General features: G+C 44.1%; 1 protein-coding gene and 1 pseudogene across 1 annotated transcript in view; one reads left to right on the top strand and one right to left on the bottom strand.

Annotated features, from left to right (window-relative positions):
• The window catches only part of LOC145407498 (cytochrome P450 CYP12A2-like), a 164,925-nt gene extending 154,888 nt beyond the window's left edge, over positions 1–10,037 (bottom strand). The window contains exons 1-2 of the mRNA XM_080278426.1: positions 9,981–10,037; positions 4,044–4,299 (exon numbers count right to left, since the gene is read on the bottom strand). Coding sequence (XP_080134552.1) covers positions 4,044–4,299; positions 9,981–10,037 — 313 coding nt within the window. The remainder of the gene's footprint in view (positions 1–4,043; positions 4,300–9,980) is intronic.
• A 6,513-nt stretch (positions 10,038–16,550) lies between these two features.
• Positions 16,551–16,672, top strand: LOC145407637 (5S ribosomal RNA; annotated as a pseudogene).
• The last annotated feature ends 2,962 nt before the right edge of the window (positions 16,673–19,634 follow it).

The following is a 19,634-nucleotide window of genomic DNA, read 5'->3' as shown; positions in this document are numbered from 1 at the left end:
TGTTCTTCTAGATGATTTTCCCAAGCTTTTCTTATAAGTTTCTCTAATACCTTGCTTACAACACTGGTCAGTGATAATGGTCGGTAGTTGAGTGGATTTTGTCTATTTCCTTTCTTGAATAAGGGGACAATATTTGCTTTTTTCCAAATATCAGGTAGTTTACCTTGACTCAAGGATTTCTTGAAAATTAAAAATAATGGTTTACTTAACTCCTTTGCACATTCTCGTAATACCCAACATGAAATTTCATCAGGACCACTTGCTTTTCCTCTGTCTAATCTACTTAACTCCTCATGTATTACTTTTTCTGCTATTTGTAAATCTGGTAGTATGTGTGGACATGCGTGTTCCACATAGTCCCACTCAAAATTTTTTTCTTCTGTAAAAACTAATTGGAAATTCTTATTTAGTGCTTCACAAATATCTTTCTCTTGTGTATAAGTGATTCCCTCATCCGTAATGGATTGCATTATATCTTTTACTTTGGCTTTGCTTCTGATATGGCTGTAAAACAGCTTTGGTTGATCACTACTTTTATTTATTATATCCTCCTCAAACTGTTTTTGGGCTTCCCTCCTTATTCTTGTATAATCGTTTCTTGCCTGTTTGTATGCCCTTTCACAATTGTGTCTTCTGTATCAATTCCACAACAAATCTCTTCTTTCTTTTGATTTTTTACATTCTGTATTGAACCATTTCTGTATTCTCTTATCTGCTTCTTTGTGCTGTGGGATGTACTTCTGGACTCCTATTTCATAAAATTCACCGAATTTTTTATATACAGCATTTAAATCTTGTCCTCTAAGCTCATTTTCCCAATCATCTTCTAAGAAATACTTCTTTAGGTCTTGATAATTTCCCTTTTTATAGTTTAGGCTCATTTTGTAACTGTCATTGCTGTTTACTATGTCATATGCTATCTTGAAGTTATAATTTAGTACTGCATGATCGCTTTTGCCGAGTGGAGGGTGATATATTAAACTGTCAATATCATTTTCTTGCCTAGTAAATATTAGATCTAGCATTGAAGGTACATGAAGTCCTCTTTTTCTGGTGGTTTCCCTCACATGTTGCATTAAGAAAAACTCTTGTACGAGATCCAGGAGCTTTTGGTCCCAACAGCTTTCTTGGCTATTTATATCTAGAGTATTCCAATTTATATTTGTATTGAAGTCCCCAATTAGTATAATTCTTTCCGATTTCTCTTCCATTTTATGTATCAATGATCTTATACTCTGAATTGTACTCTCTGCCAGGTCCTCATATTCATCTCTTTCCCATGTGTTTGATCTGGGTGGCATGTACAAATTAGTTACAATTACTTTACCTTCAGATGTGTCGATCTCTACTGCAATCAGTTCTACTTGTGATGGTATATCTAGTTTTATTTCCTTGACTTTTAGATTTTTCTTAGTTAATATTATAATTCCTTCTCCTTTTTTAAAAATTGTGTCTCTTCTCCATATATTGTATTCCTCTAAGTTTAGTATGTCATTGGATATCCTTGGTGTTAATTTTGTTTCAGTTAGGCATATTATTTCTGGTTCATTTTCTCTGACATAATCATTCATCTCTAGTAATTTAGATACCATTCCATCCACATTTGAGTACATCAACTTTATCATCTTGTTTATATACTTGTCATGACATGGTTCTACTACCTTCCTCCTTTTTCTTCCACCCTGTTTGTGTACCACTTTCGTACCTGCAATCCTATTACTTTGTAAAAAAAATTCTTCTTCTCCTCTTCTGATCTTCCCTCATTTTTTGTTTTTGCTTCCTCCCTTTTCTCTTTCAGTAATTTCAGTTCCTCTTGTGTTAGGCATCGTTTTATCCATATATTTTTAAACTCCTCTTTTTCCATAAGATTCTTTGCATTTTTTAGTATCTCTTCCACAGTGTTTACACTCTGGAAAGTCACCTTTAGAGGTCTTGTCTTGCTTTTCTCGTATTTCCCTAACCTTTTGCGTTGCTCTATGTCTTTACTACAGATTTCCTCTGATACTTCTTTCAGTAAGCTCATTACATTTGCCATCTCCATTTTGTCTCTTGTGATCTTGTTTTTAACGTCTTCCTCTTCTATACCAGTGATTACTATTGATTTGTTTATCTCTACTGAATCTCTGACTAACTTTGGATTGTTTTGGATTATTCTTTTCGCTCCCTTTTTTATGCTTTTTTCCTCCACCCTTGTTTCTAAGTCTTTCTTTACTTTCACCATTTCAGCATACGTGGTTTCTACATCATTTTTGTAGCTTTGCACAGCTTCATTCACCTGTGTTATCTTCTCCTCAATATCACTGCTCTGGTCCATAAGACTGCTTGCTTGCCTAATTGTCTCTGTGTCATTTTTGAACTCTTCCATAACACTCTCGTGATTGACTACTGTACTTGCCATTTCACTCACTTTCTTCCTAAGCGTACTCAATTCCACTGTTAGTTCGCTGATGGTTGTGTCTTTCTTATTGGCCTCCCTTCCTAGTTTTTCTATCTCTTCCTTTTGCAAGTGCATTTGCTTCTTTATTTCATCAATTTCATTTTTGAAAGCCATTTCTAGTTTGTGTACACGTTCAACCAGTCTATTGTGAGTCTCCACTTCAACCAGTTCTTGGTAGAAATCATCATTTTGCTTTTTACTTTTATCCCTTTTCTTTTCCAAATTTGTTTTACTGAAGTAAGCAACGTTGGGTCTGGTTAGTACTTGGATGGGTGACCGCCTGGGAACACCAGATGCTGTTGGCATCCCTACATGTCAAGTGGGGTTGGTGGAGGATTAGTGCCCCTCCCTGTAAAACAATTAACTCTAAGCCCTTGACCACCCCGTTTGGGATACATGGCGTCATGCAATGGATGGATGGATGTATCCATTTTGTAATACTAAATAAACAGAGTATGTACTTACAGAGTATGTACACTTTCCCCGTGTTGCTGTAGGCTAAACAAACCCAGCTGACTCAGCGCATTTTTTTCCTCGTGGATCTTTGTTGTTTGAACCAGTCTTGTTTAAACTTTTTTTTTTTCCTTTTAATAATGAAAAATAATTTAGTCTAACCTGGTACAAAGCTTGACTCATTCAAAGATACTAATTTAGGTAATGCCACTGGCCGTGTTGTTTTGGTACGGAGTGCCGATGTCGGACGTCTACATCTGATGACTCCCTCTGTGTGTGTGGGTGTGTTTCTGTGCCCGTGAGATTGTGTAGGTGTGTGTCTTTTGTGTGCACGTGTGTGTGTGAGAGAGAGAAAGAGAGAGGGAGAGAAATTGATTATGGGTCTAAAGAAGTTAGCGACGTGGAAAACATGGATAGAAAGGATATTTTTGTGCACGATGATGAAAGGATGAGAGGACATGAACATAAACTAAGGAAAAGTAGATGTCTAAATGATGTTTAGCTTCCAAAGCAAAAGTATGGATACAGTATCTGGAACAGCCTAGAGGGGGAGGTGGTGCAAGCATGGAACGTCTGTGTGTGTGTTTGGAAACTGATTGGATACAAGTAGTTATAGAACAGGATAGGACGACCTTAGCTCAATTTCTGTGCAAAACTAGCTTAACTAGGTAAACACACACACACACACACACACACACACACACACACACACACACACACACACACACACACACACACACATAATTTGTGTAAATACAGTGTTCTTGTCTGAGCTATTTTGTACACAAAACAGACATCGACATCTATCCCCGCTGCAAAACAAACCTCCATTCCCCTCTTCCACCACACACCTACAACCCCCAACCTCCCCTTTCACACCGACAAAGTGTTCTTACGCTCTCTAGGTCATGAATCACTGGTATTGACTAATTAAGTTAACTGTATATTGAGCTACTGTTTTAAGTCAGCAGTAGCAGCAACAGCAGCATAATCACCATCATCATTATCATAACCATTTTTCATGCTAATAAGTGGGATGTGAGGGAACCAGAAGAAAGAACAAGAGAGAGAGAGAGAGTGTAGGGGGTGATAATGATATGAAGTGAAAGGATGTATCCTATGTAGTTTTTTTTTTTTTCTTGACAATACTCACACTTCGTCAGTTTGTTGTAGACATAAAAGAGGATGTAACCCAGTAAAGGATAAGGTGTGGGAGTTGGCAACTCATAGACGGACTTGACCGGCACCTCATGCTGCTGTGCTGTTGCCTCTGTACCTGCTGAGGCCTGATGAGTTGTTGACGTGGACAAAACTCTGGTCAGGTTTGGCAGCAAGTTTCTTCTGGTTACCCTACTACCCCTCACAGCCACAGCCACAGCCACGGTCGCAGCCTGCCTCATAATGGTTACCTGCGGACACAACACAAATGCCTGTCAGCTGCCCTGCTGCTGTACGTCCAAGACTGGTTCATACCGGTATATAATTACGTGAGACCACAACACAAATACTTATCAACTCTCCTGTTTAATCCAACACTGGTTGTTATTCGTACTTGATTACATGGGAACAGAAAATAGAGTACTTATCAGGTCTCTTGATAGATCTAATACAGGCTATTACCCGCTCATGATTACATGAGAACAGAATACAAGTTCCTGTCAGTCCTCTTGTGTGATACAACTAACAGTCTTATTCACACATGATTACCTTAGGACAAAACGCCAGAATCTAGGCACTCTCCCTCTACTCGATCCAAAACTGGATCTTCCTCAGTGTAACCGTGTTCTGTCAGTGTAATCGATTATTATTCATTAAAGATTTAAAATTTTTCGTAATCGTAATTATTACTCTTTAAGATTTTCCCCAAATATAAGTAACTGTAAATGAATGAATTAGAAATGTAAACATAATATTACGTTAACAATGTTTCTTCAGTTAAAATTGTTATTTAGAATACCTCAGAGTTGATTGCTGTTTTCCAAAATATAATTCAGTCTCATAAGACACGTCGAATTTTAGCCTGTACATATGGTTAATGTATCAGCCAATCACTCGTATTCCTGATATTTTTTCATTACATCCGTTATTCCCTTTTATACAGGCCCGGAAAGTTCAGCGGTGTGTGTGTGTGTGTGTGTGTGTGTGTGTGTGTGTGCGCGTGCGTGCGTGCGCGTACTGATGCGAAAGAGAAAGAACCAAAGATCAATAGCCCGTAAAACTGATCTTTCTCAGAAGATTGGAGCGCAGTAATTCCCACTAAACCACCAGGCGCCAAAATTTGGTTATATGGTTACCACCCAGCGTAATAAATGGTTTCCTGGTGTACAGGAAACCATTTGGCTTGTCACGCAGTGTAGAGTCACCCAGAGGCAGAAGGAAGAGAAAAGTATGAAGGAAAGAAAGACAGAACAGGGAGTGTAAAGTTGCCCATAGGCAGAAGGACAAGGAAAGAATGAACGAAAGGAAGACAGAAGAGGATGGAAGGAAAGAGGGATGGAGGAGAGGAAAGGGCAGACATCCGAGAGCAGCACTACATCGAGTGAGTGGATGGTGAGCGTCCCCACTATATATATATATATATATATATATATATATATATATATATATATATATATATATATATATATATATATCCATCCATCCATCATCCAATTCTACATTGCTCCATGAGGAGCGTAGGAGCCCGGGGCTAGGCAGTTGTTCCCGACATTTAAGATGAGAGTGACCAGCCTCATACCTGAGTGGCATTACTTGAGCAATAAACCCCAACAATCCCTTGGATATAAACCTTCACCAGCTCAATCCGATTGGAGCGCAATAATTACCCACTAAAGCACTAGGTGCCAAAATTTGGTTATATGGTTACCATCCAGCGTAGTAAATGGTTTCCTGGTGTACAGGAAACCATTTGGCTTGTCACTCAATGTACTGTCACCCACAGGCACAAGGAAGAGGAAAGAATGAAGGAAAGAAAGACAGAAGAGGGAGTGTAAAGTCACCCGTAGGCAGAAGGACAAGGAAAGAATGAAGGAAAGACAGAAGAGAATGGAAGGAAAGAAGGATGGAGGAGAGGAAGGGACAGACACCCGACAGCAGCACTACATAGAGTGAGTGGATGGTGAGCGCCCCCACCTACCACAATATATATATATATATATATATATATATATATATATATATATATATATATATATATATATATATATATATATATATTGTGGTAGATGGGGGCGCCTGAACAGCACTACATAGAGTGAGTGGATGGTGAGCGCCCCCACCTACCACAATATATATATATATATATATATATATATATATATATATATATATATATATATATTGTGGTAGGTGGGGGCGCTCACCATCCACTCACTCTATGTAGTGCTGCTGTCGGGTGATATATATATATATATATATATATATATATATATATATATATATATTGTGGTAGATGGGGGCGCTCACCATCCACTCACTCTATGTAGTGCTGCTGTCGGGTGTCTGTCCCTTCCTCTCCTCCATCCTTCTTTCCTTCCATTCTCTTCTGTCTTTCCTTCCTTCATTCTTTCCTTGTCCTTCTGCCTACGGGTGACTTTACACTCCCTCTTCTGTCTTTCTTTCCTTCATTCTTTCCTCTTTCTTCTGCCTGTGGGTGACTACATTTAGAGACAAGCCAAATGGTTTTCTGTACACCAGGAAACCATTTACTACTCTGGGTGGTAACCATATAACCAAATTTTGGCACCTAGTGGTTTAGTGGGTAATTATTGCGCTCCGATCGGATTGAGCTGGTGAAGGTTTATATCCAAGGGATGGTTGGGGTTGATTGCTCATGTAATGCTCAGGTATGAGTGAGGCTGGTCACTCTCATCTTAAATGTCGGGACCAACTGCCTAGCCCCGGGCTCCTACGCTCTTCATGGAGCAATGTAGGATTGGATGATGGATGGATGGATTATATATATATATATATATATATATATATATATATATATATATATATATATATATATATATATATATATATATATATATATATATATATATATATATATATATATATATATATATATATATATATATATATATATATATATATATATATATATATATATATATATATATATATATATATATATATATATATATATATATATATACTGTATATGTATATATATAAGGGAAGATGAAGAACAGACTTGGCACAGTTCAAGGCGTAACAAAGATCGAGATTCAGAGTTAAGCTGGTGCTGGTGCCTTAGGTACTGTAAGTCACCTTCTTGTGGACGGCAGTAGGACAAGCGTGTTTAAACCGAGGCTTATTTTTCCATTAGTCAGGGGTTAAAAGAAAACAAAGTATGCTCGATGCCCGAGAGGATAACCTCCATAGTGCGTAAAGCATTCTCAAATGGCTGCCATTATGAGGCGTCTGGCAATAGATAGACAGATAGAAAAATAATAGTCATTTCAGGGAAAGTCAAAGATGTACTGCATGCCGGCCCTGAAATCCACAACACCAGAATGCCATAAATGCCTCTTTTCTGGGAAGGGGAAATCCACAGACCTTACTGGAGCAATAAGACAGATCACAGAGCTAAAATTATCATTAAAAAAAGTCGAATTGAAAGAAAAGATTAACAGTCGCCAGAGAAACTGGTTGTAAGGATAAGGTCAAATTAGTTGGAACTCTCCCCAAAACGGTCAGAGATAAAGGAAGGATGCTATATAAGCTGCTCTATGTCATTATGAATAGAAAAGAGGCAGACCGATTCACCAGTCTGATAACAGAATGGAGAGGAGAGCCTAATGTTGAGGGTGAAGAAATGGGAGACATGGAGAGGATTCACTTTAGAAATAAGATAGTCAAAGAACTTTGTGTATAGTCAAAATAGTTAGGACATATAAAACATACGGTATATATTTGCTAAGAGAATGACAGGAAAATCAAGTAGAAAACTCTCACGCCTCGAGTTCTGGGTCATGAGAGCAACTTTGGTTACTTCGAACGTAATCACAACAACCACCTCTGGCTTTGAAAATGAGTATAGTGAAAGTAGGAGGATAAAGAAAGGATTGCTATTAGTTGCCTGGGCCAGCTGTCACTGAGAAAAAAAAAAGCGAGGTTTTGAAGAAGAAAGGTGGTCTCCATCAGAAAGGAAATAAAAAAATAAGCCGCTGATGTTACAGAAATAGAGACAGTGTCAGACAAAGGCCTAGAACAGGGGCAGATGGTGAATGAATTTTTGTCACTCCCCTCTGGGACCCCAAGGAAGGGTGTTGGTTTGTCACTTTGCCGTGTGTGAGTTAACAGTATAACTCAAACTGTGTTGACCCGATTTGACATCAACTTGGAGGAAGGATCAAGGGCCAGTCAAAGGGTTAACCTTATTTTTAACAATAGGTCAAAGGTCAACATCGTGTGGCAAGGGCAACTTAACTGTTCTGATCTGATTTAAACGAAACTTGTAGGAAGGGTTGCGTGTAAGGCAAGAACGAAGGGATTCGTTTTGAAAACAATCAGCAATAGATCAAGATCACAGGTCAGTGTTAAAGCTCGACCGCTATGTGTCTGTGTGTGACCAAAATAACTAAAACGGCTTTTGAGCTAATTTGCACTAAACTTTATGGAATGGTTGAGGCTCATCCACGGACACGATGTGTGGCATTTAAGACATATTTCAAATGTCAAGATCTTATGGCAAGGTCAACTTATTCAATTTTAACCTGATTCAGAATAATTTTTGTGACAGAGTTTATGTCAATATAAGGATGAAGGGTTTCAATTTTGAGAAGCAGTCAGTCAAGACTCAAGGTAAGACGGAAAGAGCGAAGGTCTTGGTTGTATGAAAAGGTCAATTTAAACCGTTTTGATCCATTTTAGACTGAACTTCGTGGAAGGCTGGAGAATTAGGTGAGAACGGAGGGATTCTGTTATAGGAACACTAGGTCAACAGTCAAGGTTAAAGGGCAATATCAAAATTCGACCTGTATGTGTCAAGGCCAAGGGAAAAAGCTTCCTCATACTTAGTCCACACTAAGGAAGCAATCGGAGTAAAGCAAGGATGAAATTATTCGATATTACGCACAATCCGTCATAGGTCAAAGTCACAATGCAAGATCGAATGACTCCATAACTCAAGGTTTTGCTTCAACTACACCAGGCTTTGTGGAAGGATTGAGGCTCAGTGATGGATGATCACACATAGACCAATCTTAGTGGAAGGGTTAACTGTCATAATAACCTCTATCCACAGTGCCGTCCATCCATCAAAGTACAGCTGTATCTCACTATTAATGAATGTGGATAGGATTCAGTGACAGGAATAAAAAAGCAGAGATGGAGAATTATTAAAAATTCTAATGGATATCACCTATTTCACATCACCATCATCATCATCATCACCATTATCGCATCCTTTTTTGAATTAATAAATGAGATATATATGATCAAGAAATAATAGGAAAGCATTAATGTTGAACTATGAATAATACAAGAAAATCTAGCTTTAACGGCATTATTATTACTAGAGAAGCATGCCACATTACATGGAGAAACATACAGCTGGGGAAGTCAAGAAGCATTGTGGTACTGATGTGTGGATGTACTGGAAAGTGTTAGAGGTACCGCGAGATGGTTTTGCCGTGGAAAGGGAATGAAGAATAAAAGATCTTGTTGAGAGAATGCATGTGAACGAGATGGAGGGGAAGAGGGAGAGAAGGAGAATTAGGATGAGATCGGGGAAGCGATAAGGTGATGAGGCATATGAGAGGATGTGAGTTGGAGGTAGGGTAGTCTGATGGCAGAGGAAAGCCCCTGTCAAACATTCGCGACTCAAGGCCCGACAGCGGCGCAACTCAAAGTCGTAACGGCTTTTGTCATCGGTCATCCCTTGATTCTCCGACAAAGGTCGTGAGCTGCTGAGACGACTCCTTGAGCCGACTTGCCAAAAGTCGGGTCACAGTTGCAACGTAGTCAGGAGTGTCGTAGGTCAGTCCTGAAGCAGTCTTAGCTCAACTGGATGCATCGTGATGCGTTCGTTGCGTGTCAGCGTGCAGTCGCCGACAAAAAAAAACACATTACAACTGTGTACTGAGTCGCCGACCAAGATCAGACCACAACCAGACCCCGAGCTGACCATCCAACGCATTTTGACAGTCCAGTCGGCGATTCGGAATCATGGCTCACAACTATGTGACAACTGTATGCAGACCACATGATGACTGGGCTAGGACCAATCCCAGACCACGCAAAGAGTGCGCCAAGAGTCTTGGTGGGGAACCAGGCGCAACACCGGTCACACATGGCAACTGCGTGCCGGCGAGCGAGCGGCGTATAAAGGGTGAGAGGCCCACTCTTGCCATCGTGGGGGGGGTCAGCGGGGGGTCAGGGAAGGCTCGGAGGGGGTTGTCGTGCATTCCCCAAACGCAACATGCAGTCGTTTTGCATTCTTGGGCAGTCGTGGCTGACAAAAATCCGTTAAAATTTCAAATTTGAAGACTCGTTGCTCCATTGCCCCATGGTCGCCTTGAATTCGCTTTGCAGTCGCCTTGTGATCTGGTAGCGTTCTTGAGGACGTCACGACCAGTCGTGAGGCAGTCATGAGCAGATTAGATTCAGGGCCAGTCGGGAGGCGTGGGAGTCAACTAGGACACGACCTTGAGTCCCACTGCGGTCAGGTCTTGAGTCGCATATGTGTGACGGTCTGAAGGGGTCTTATGAAGGCGATCTATATTCGCCACTTCTTGGATTAAGTCATCTAGACACAGTCATACACACATCAGCCATATTTTCCACAAATGAATGGGGTGAGTAAGATCCAGAAGTAGCGGTAGGAAAGGAGAAATATTCAGCTATCGGCAGACTACCAAGTGAAATAAGCCAAACATCCCAATTCATGGATAATTTCTTTTGACATCTCAATTCAAAAGCAAACTTTCCTCTTCCCACACCCATAAAACCAATAGGTCGCCAGCTGATTGCATTCAAATAGGATTATATAAGCACTTCTCGACCCTATGGGCCGCTCAGCATTTGTCCAAATGGGGGCCACTTTTGAACTACAGCATAGCACTAGCACCTGCAGGCTACTCATGAAACTCCACAGAAATGGCTCGCCCATTTTCTAGAGTGAAGCACCATTGGGGATATGGCCTCTTTTGAAAATTACAGTCCAGATCACACTTGGCATAGCACCCACATACCGGAAGTGGGAAAGATCTGGAAAATTGGTCAAACCTGAACTAGTAGTTTCCGAGAACACAGACAGATGCATTCTGCCTCAATAGTAGAGTTGACACGCACTTTATAGCCCGACAGGCCTTGCCCAAATGATAGCTGTTTCCGAATTGCAGCAGAGCATATGGTCTCACTGCAGAAATGCATAAAACTTTATGGAAATGCCCTGTCAATTTTCCGTATATGCAGAATCTAGTACCACTAGGGATAATTAGTAGGGGTGAACACACCCCTTTAGATAATTAATTCCAGAACTAACTTGGATAACACTTAGAGGCCAGTAATGTGATGATATGAAAAATTTAGTTAAATATGACCTTGTGGTGGTAGGTGGTGGCGCCTATCATCCACTCACTTGATGTGATGCTGCCAACTTCTTCCTTCAGCACTGTCACTTTTTCTGTCTGCCCCTTCTCTTCCTATTTCTCCAATCTTTCCTATCAGGTGGCTTTACATTGAGGAACAAGCCTTATGGTTTCCTGTAAGCCTGAAAACCATTTACAACGCTGGGCGATAACCATATAACCAACCCACACGTGTTCCCTTCGTGTCAACAAGTGGGTTGGCAGAGGGTTAGTGCCCCCCCCCCCCCGTAAAACCTCTGACTCAAAGACAAACGGCCACCCCTTAGGGGATTATGGCACCTGGCTATAGATAGGTAGACAGATGAACTTGTAGTTTATGAGACCTTAGACTACTGGTTGTCAGACTGGAATTTTAGGGGGCCCATTGTGGGCTAATGTACAGTAAGTAGTAAATTATTACAGTGTGTCTGCCATACTCTCGGGTGAGGATGCCAAGTGTTTGTGCTTGTTGCCTTGCTCCCTCTCACTTCAATGTATACTTCCCACGTCTCGACACCGCTGAACCAATAAGCAGGCAAACCTTTGTATGCAATATGCAGGATTGAACTTAAAATCAAGCAAACTATATATGAAGCCTCTACATCTCTGTAAAAAAGATTCTTCCAACAGACTTAGGACTGGTGTAAGTGGACGTAGCCGAGGGGTGTAATTCTACAGAGAAGGTTATCTGCTTTAGTCGTCGATGGAGGAGGCACTAGGAGAGAGAGCAATGGTGAGGAATTGTTGGAGATGTCAGTGTAGGCTTTCTCTGTTCCGTTATCCTCTTCGTATTTTAAGTGGGATGATGAAATAGACAGACTTAGGTCGATGGAGTTTATTGTGAGACAGTTATATGAATAAAAGTTAAGAGCTTGGCATAAACCGTGCTGCCTATGGTTAGTAGCAGTTTATGCTAGCTGCAGTCCTCCTACTTTACTCTCACTCTCCTACTCCCTATTGCTCTCTCCTTGTCTAACTCTTGTTCTCTCCTGTCTTACTAACTTTCCTACGTGTGATATTAGACATATATCCCCCTCTAGCTTCCGGCTACAGTGTGTGGGCGTACGTGTGTGCACGTTTGTGCATGTGTGTGTCAGTCACATTTCCGGCACATGATCAGGAGTGTTTGGCATTCTTGATTCATCTAGGTAAGGGAGATGTGTGGTTGTCTTCCTGGAGAACTCAGACATAACTACCTGTTTTACATATTGTTACCTATGTCTATATAGCTGCATACAGTAGTTACATACTGTATAGTATTGTATTATAACATATTATGCCTACATGTGTACAGGGTGCAGGCGTCTCCCTCACTCCCTGTTGTAACCTCCCTCTCGGCCACAACCCCAGTTAGCGCCCTTCACTGCAAGTTTGTGAGAAATATCTACTGCTTTATGTACAGTATTCCATTGTTACTTACGAGATATTTAGTTGATCTTAGTATCGTGAAATTGACTTGTATATATTTTTTTCCTGTCTACCTCTCAATCTACATATATATCTATATCTATCTATCTATATATATATATATATATATATATATATATATATATATATATATATATATATATATATATATATATATAAAATGCGTGACTTAAAGAAGTGCCCCCGAAATATACCACAGTGCCCCCGACAACGGGACAAGCAAAATACAGCTCAGTATGCCCAAGGATGTACCGACACCCCCACACGGACCCCACGGGGTAGCCGCCACCAATCAGAACCATTCCCAGCAACAGCGACATATGTCAGCCTGGGCCGTGCGCCCCTATGTCACGCAGCCACCACGCCGTCGCCGCCGTAGGAGAAAGACAGTACCTTCACGGAGTGGGATTGTTGAACCAGCTAGGGGTGGAGTTGTCATAGGCACTCCAGACGGCGCCCCTCTTCGTGAGACGGCCTTTTGTCGCTCCGAAAGTGCTCTGGTAGAGACGGCCTATTGTCGTTCCCATCCTCGTGAGACGATCTATTGTCGCTCCGGTAGAGACGGCTAATGACAATCTATTGTTACTCCGACAGTGCTCCAGCAGAGACGGCCTATTGTCTCTCCCGCCCTCGTGAGACGGCCTATTGTCGCTCCGACAGTGCTCCGGTAGAGACGGCCTATTGTCGCTCCCACCCTCGTGAGACGATCTATTGTCGCTCCGAAAGTGCTCCGGTAGAGACGGCCTATTGTCGCTCCCCTCCTCGTGAGACGACCTATTGTCGCTCCGAGAGTGTCTTGGTAGAGACGGCTTATTGTCGCTCCCCTCCTCATGAGACGATCTATTGTCGCTCCGAGGGTGCACAGAAAGAGGTAAGGAGAGAGACATCACTATGGCAGGAGACTAGAGCCCAGGCCTCCCATCCCAGAGTGACCCAGACAGGCCTCACAGCCTTCCCTGGCCTCTGCTCCCTAAGTCTGGCTCTAAAGCAGACGCACCTGACGGGCCCCAGTGGAAGTCGCTGCCGCAGCCCTCCTCTGTCAGTGCCCCTAGACACTGGAGACCGCAGTCCGCAGTCTCTCTCAATTCTCCTCAGGACACCCGGGTCCAATCTCCCTACGCCCCCACGAAGCCGTAAGGCTCTCACTGCAGGCCGAGACTTACAACAGAGGTTACTGGAGCTATTTGGCCCCAGTCCCGAAGGCCACACTCCTGAGCCCACCCCGGAAGCCACAGGTAGCCCAGGATGCGAGAGGACGCCCTTACGAGTTATCCCATGCCCTCTTGGCACTCATCACATTGGCGGTGCCCCTAGCCCGGCAGGATCGCCGACGACATGTTCCCGCCTATCCCCATGATGAATGCGTGTGATGCTGCAATACGAGTGATTTAGGTTAAGTGTGATTTCCCCTAGTATAAGTACTGTGCAGTGACTCCATATAGTGAATATCGGGGCGAGTAAGATCACAGTGAGAAACTAAAGGACGAGTGTGTGGAACAAGATCTGATGAACTATATTTATGAGTGACGTCCCTTATATACAATTAGTAAGCCTGTGCCGCCTGGAGATTCCTCTGTAATGACATACCCCTATTACTGTGAGCTCTAAAGGAATATTGTGAAAGAGAGTATTAATGGTATTCTCTCCCTCCCCCATGCTGCCCATAAATCTTGTATATCACTCTCTCTCATCCCAATATCCAGAGTAAGTGTGAATATCAATTACCAAAGTCCCTTGGCTAGTGGAAACCGTATAGACTTCACGGCTAATATCTGCCTCTCTCTAGTAGTACCATAACTTTCCCCTAGCCGTCACAAGTCACTCCCCGCACCCTCCCCTATCTCCTCGTGAGACCCACCCCCCTCCCCCGCCTCCCGCGCGCGCCTATATTCACTGCACCCTTGATACACTAGGATTGATTGTGTTGTCATTACTGTCAGAGAAGCAAGTATCCTGCGAGATACCCATATCCTAGATAAGGTTTTATGTTGCTACGTATTGTGCTGTAATATCTGCTGACTTGTCCTGTGTCTGATTGTGGTAATATACGTGTAAAGGTTGTTGCCTAGAGTTTTTGTGTCCTGCCTCTCTTTATTGCACTAAGCTCCAGTCTCGGAAGAGGACCCCGCTCCACGTTAGGTGTAATAGGAACGAGAAGTCGAGCCTAATTTCACCTAGCATTACACTGGTGGCCAGCGGTGGTTCTAGACCCGGGCGTAAAAGAGAGGTAATCAGGAAATATTTGGCAAAATGGCAACTAAACCGAACGTTCAGTTACCCAAATTTGACCCCGACCAGTATGATTTACACACATATCTGGCAATAATTAAACCCTTACTGGATATTGGCTTTGAAAATGACCAACAAAAAATTTCAGTCACACTACCACTGTTGGGTAAAGCGGCGGCGGACATAGCGCCGAAAATCGTCCCAGAACTCACCTGGCAGAACTTTACAAAGTTCACTGTACAAGCCATCACCCCATCATTGGGGAAAGTAGTGGCTCTATCCAAATTGGATAGTTTTTCATTCGACGGGGATTTTGATAATACCCTGATACAGGCAAGACGCCTGGTTACTACTGCCTACCTGGAGGCAGATGAGGAAACCCGGAATCAGCATACATTTAACACTCTGCTCAGAGTACTCCCATGTTGTGAAACAACACTTCACTATCCATGACCCAAAAGGAGACATAGATAGAGATATACAGCTGATGCGGCGCCTCCTGACCGCCTGCCCTTCTCCACAACAAATTAATGTTAAGTTTTCATTAGGGATGCTCTTATCTCTCCTCTTAACCCTGTTTCTGCTGTATATTTTGCTGCCCCTAGAATAGATCTATAAACCGAGTTTTCAATTCTTTGTAGCTTGTTTATTTCTTCTTGCCTATATGCTATTACACTCACCCCATACAGGATGCTAGGTAATGCAAGGCTCTTCCAGAATCTTACCTATGAGTAGCTTGTTGCAACTTTTTGCCGTCACTGAGTAGCTTGTATTGGCTAGTTTATGGGCTTTGTTTATCATTTTTTTGCCCGTGTTTTTTGAAACAGTCTTTTGAGTTTGTTATTTCTACTCCCAGGTATGTTATAGATGTAACTACTTCTACATCTTCAATTTTTTCTGGTTGCTGATCCATGTTGAATATAATAAATTTGCTTTTTGCTTTATTTATTTCAAGCCCGCATTCCCTGCCTACGTTTATTAATCTTCATATGTTTGCCTTGGCATCTGTCATTGATTGCGAAAATTGTAGGCCATCATCTGCGTAAAATAGAGTATTTATTTTTATATTGTCATCTCTGTAGCCTAGGCCTGTACTTTCTAGTTCTTGGATTATTTTAAATGTTACAAGTTTAAAAAGGGTGGTCGACCCTGTGCAGCCCTGCCTTATACCGCTGGAGATTTCTATTACTGGTTCTACATTTTGGTTTAATTTTATCATGGTTTTATCCCCGCAGTATATCTCACTTATGATGTCGATTAGGCTTTCGTGGGTTTTCAAAGTTTTTAGGGCTGTTATAATTTCTTCCCATTTTATTGAGTCATACGCTTTTGAAAAATCTATTGCTGCTACTATCAGTGGTAATTTATTTCTATAACTTTGCTCTACACAGTATTCAAGAATTAATAAATTGACCTCTATTCTTGCCCACGGCCATACCACGTTGAGTACACCGCTTCCCGTCCGATCAGCGAAGTTAAGCAACGTTGGGTCTGGTTAGTACTTGGATGGGTGACCGCTTGGGAACACCTACATGTTAAGTGGGGTTGGTGGAGGATTAGTGCCCCTCCCTGTAAAACAATTAACTCTAAGCCTTGGCCACCCCGATTGGGATACATGGCGTCTGGCAATGAATGAATGAATGAAGAAATTCCCCACCCGACCCCCGGCTCCCCCAGCCACACAACATCCACCTCTGCCTCACACCAGCCCGACCCCGGTGCCTAGCCCGCCCAGGGCATACCCCTCCCGTCGGCGCCCCGCCCCGCAAGAAAACCCAAACCTAATTCTTATCAACCCATGGGAATTCACAGCCTGCAACTCCCGCTGCCCCCTTCATGACATATGGGACCAGCTTAAAGCTGCTCGCCGCAGAATCACAGCCCCAGGTTCGCGTAAAGTGTCCGCCTTAGAAGGCGAGGCCCGAGGGGACGAGCTGACGCCCGTGGATGAGCCCCATTCAGGAGAACTGGAACAGGAACAGGAGAACGAAAGCCTTAGCCTGCTGGATTTTTAGGGCCACCCCCGCACCAACCCATGGTGGCGGGGGCCATTACCCCTAAGTATCGCCCCCCAGTATACCACAAGATGAAAATAAACAGCGTAAAGGCCAGACTACTAGTCGATACGGGAGCGGCCAGGTCCTGCCTTTACAGCCACTATTTCTCCCGCTACAAATCGCGGTTTGGCCCACTCTGCCCTACTACCACTCACCTTGTGGACGCAGGGGATGGCCCCCTGCCCATCCATGGGGAAACTCGGGCCCTACGGGTCGACACCCACCAGCCGGTGTCCACCCAACATCCATTCATCATTTTTTATTCCTCGTGCCGGAGTTATGACGGATATTTAGGGCTAGACTTGCTCCAAAAACTCGGAGCCACGATTGACTGTCGCCACTGACAACTTCAGTTCCGCCCCCACCCCGTTCCACCCCAGCCGTTTGCACATGCACGCCACAGCCCCGGCCGGAGTATTCGCCCTCTCCCTCCCTCCAGTGCCCCCCTTCTCTCCCCCTTTTTCCACCCCCCTCTCTTCCCCCTCCCGTGCCTTTCCACCCCACTCCTGCTCCCTCTTTCCCTGCCACCATCTCCGCCGCTGTTACCATCCCCTCCCACCATGAGGCTTGGGTGCCCCTTAACAGGCCCTCAGGTCCATCCGTTTTGTTCTCCCCCCTCCTCCCCTCCGGACCCCTTTCTGCCTGCCTTGTGTCCCCCACTTTCCTCCCTCCCCACCACGCCACCATACGCATCGCCAATCTCGCCCCGTCCCCTCTCACCCTCCCCAAAAGGCTTATCATCGGAGAGATGGAGGAAGCCGAGCCCTGTGCCCCATCCTCCTCCCACCTCCCCACCCCTCTACCCCCCATCCCTGACCATCTCTCCAACCAGCAGTCAGACATCCTACGCCGCCTCCTCCTGGATTTCCAGGATTTGTTTGCGACAGGACCAGCGGATATAGGGCATACCACGTACCTGTCGCACGAAATCCATACGACAGCCCCACCTATACGACAACCTTCCCGACGTAAGAACCCCCGACAGAGAGAAGAGGAGGACCGCTAGGTGCGCGAAATGGAAGAGGCAGGTGTTATCTCCCCCTCCACCAGCCCATGGTCCTCCCCCATCGTTCTAGTAAAAAAGAAAGACGGCACGATGCGATTTTGCATCGACTACCGCCGTGTGAACAACGTCACCATTAAAGATGCCACCCCCCTCCCCCGCACTGATGATTACCTAGACTCCCTCTACGGGGCGTCTTGGTTTTCTACCCTCGACCTCCAGGCTGGATACTGGCAGGTCCCCGTCCATCCGGACCATCGAGGCAAGACGGCCTTTTCCACTAGTAATGGCAAACATTACGAATTTAATGTTCTGCCATTCTGCTTCTGCAACGCCCCTGCCACTTTCTCCAGACTAATGGAATCTGTCTTGAGCGGCCTCACTTGGGAAATATGTTTAGCTTATCTTGACGACGTCATTGTTTTTAGCCAGACCTGGGCCGACCACTTGCAGTGCCTCTGTCGAGTTTTCACCAGAATTCGCCAGGCAGGCCTCAAGCTACATCCTTCTAAATGTGTCCTGGCTGCCAAGACCGTCTCGTTCCTAGGACATACTATTTCCCAAGCAGGAATTTCCCCAGATCCCGACAAGCTCCGTGCCATAGCAGACATACCGCCGCTGCAGGATGTCCATGGCGTCCGCGCCTTCCTGGGACTCACGTCCTATTACCGTCGCTTCGTGAAGGGATTCGCGCAGATCGCCAAGCCTCTTCACGACTTGACACGAAAAAGGGAACCTTTCCTCTGGACCGAGGACCGGCGAGCTGCTTTTCAACAGCTAAAAGACAAGCTCGTGTCTGCCCCCATCGTGGCCTTCCCCGACTATGCCCCCCCTTTTCGCCTCTACACGGATGTGTCCATTACCGCGATAGGCGCCGTCCTAGCCCACTTACAGGCCGGCAGAGAACACATCATTGCCTGCACCAGTTGCACTCTGAACCCGGCCAAAAAGAATTATGCCGCCACCAAGCGAGAATGCCTTGGCATAATCTGGGCCCTCCAATATTTTAGGGCTTATCTTTCCGGGACCCAAGTCATGATAATCACCGACCACCAATCACTCCAGTGGTTGCGCCAATCAGACTCCCATAATGCCCAACTCGTCCGGTGGCGCGACACCCTAGAGGAGTTTCAGTACGAGATTTCACACAGGCCCAGAAAGCTCCACACCAATGTAGATGCCCTCTCCCGCCTCCCCATCCACACGGTACAACTGGACCCCGACCTCCTACAACTCTGGTACCAGAAGGAACGGCCCCCCCTGGATCCCTGCTCACCTATTTCCTAAGCTATGCCGATAGAGCGACCACCTTCTAACCCCGTCCGGGCATATCCTCTTGACCCCCGATGCGGCACGTGACACCCTGCGCCACCTCCATGCCCACAACAGCATCCATTTGGGCACCAAAAAATTACTACAGGTGTTCAACGATATTTACTGGGCCCCAA

Source organism: Coenobita brevimanus, chromosome 73 (genome assembly GCF_032717465.1).
Source record: "Coenobita brevimanus isolate Jiangsu-jjx chromosome 73, ASM3271746v2, whole genome shotgun sequence".
Classification (NCBI taxonomy): domain Eukaryota; kingdom Metazoa; phylum Arthropoda; class Malacostraca; order Decapoda; family Coenobitidae; genus Coenobita; species Coenobita brevimanus.
The sequence above is the reverse complement of the archived record's forward strand: the minus strand, read 5'-3'. Positions and strand labels throughout refer to the sequence as shown.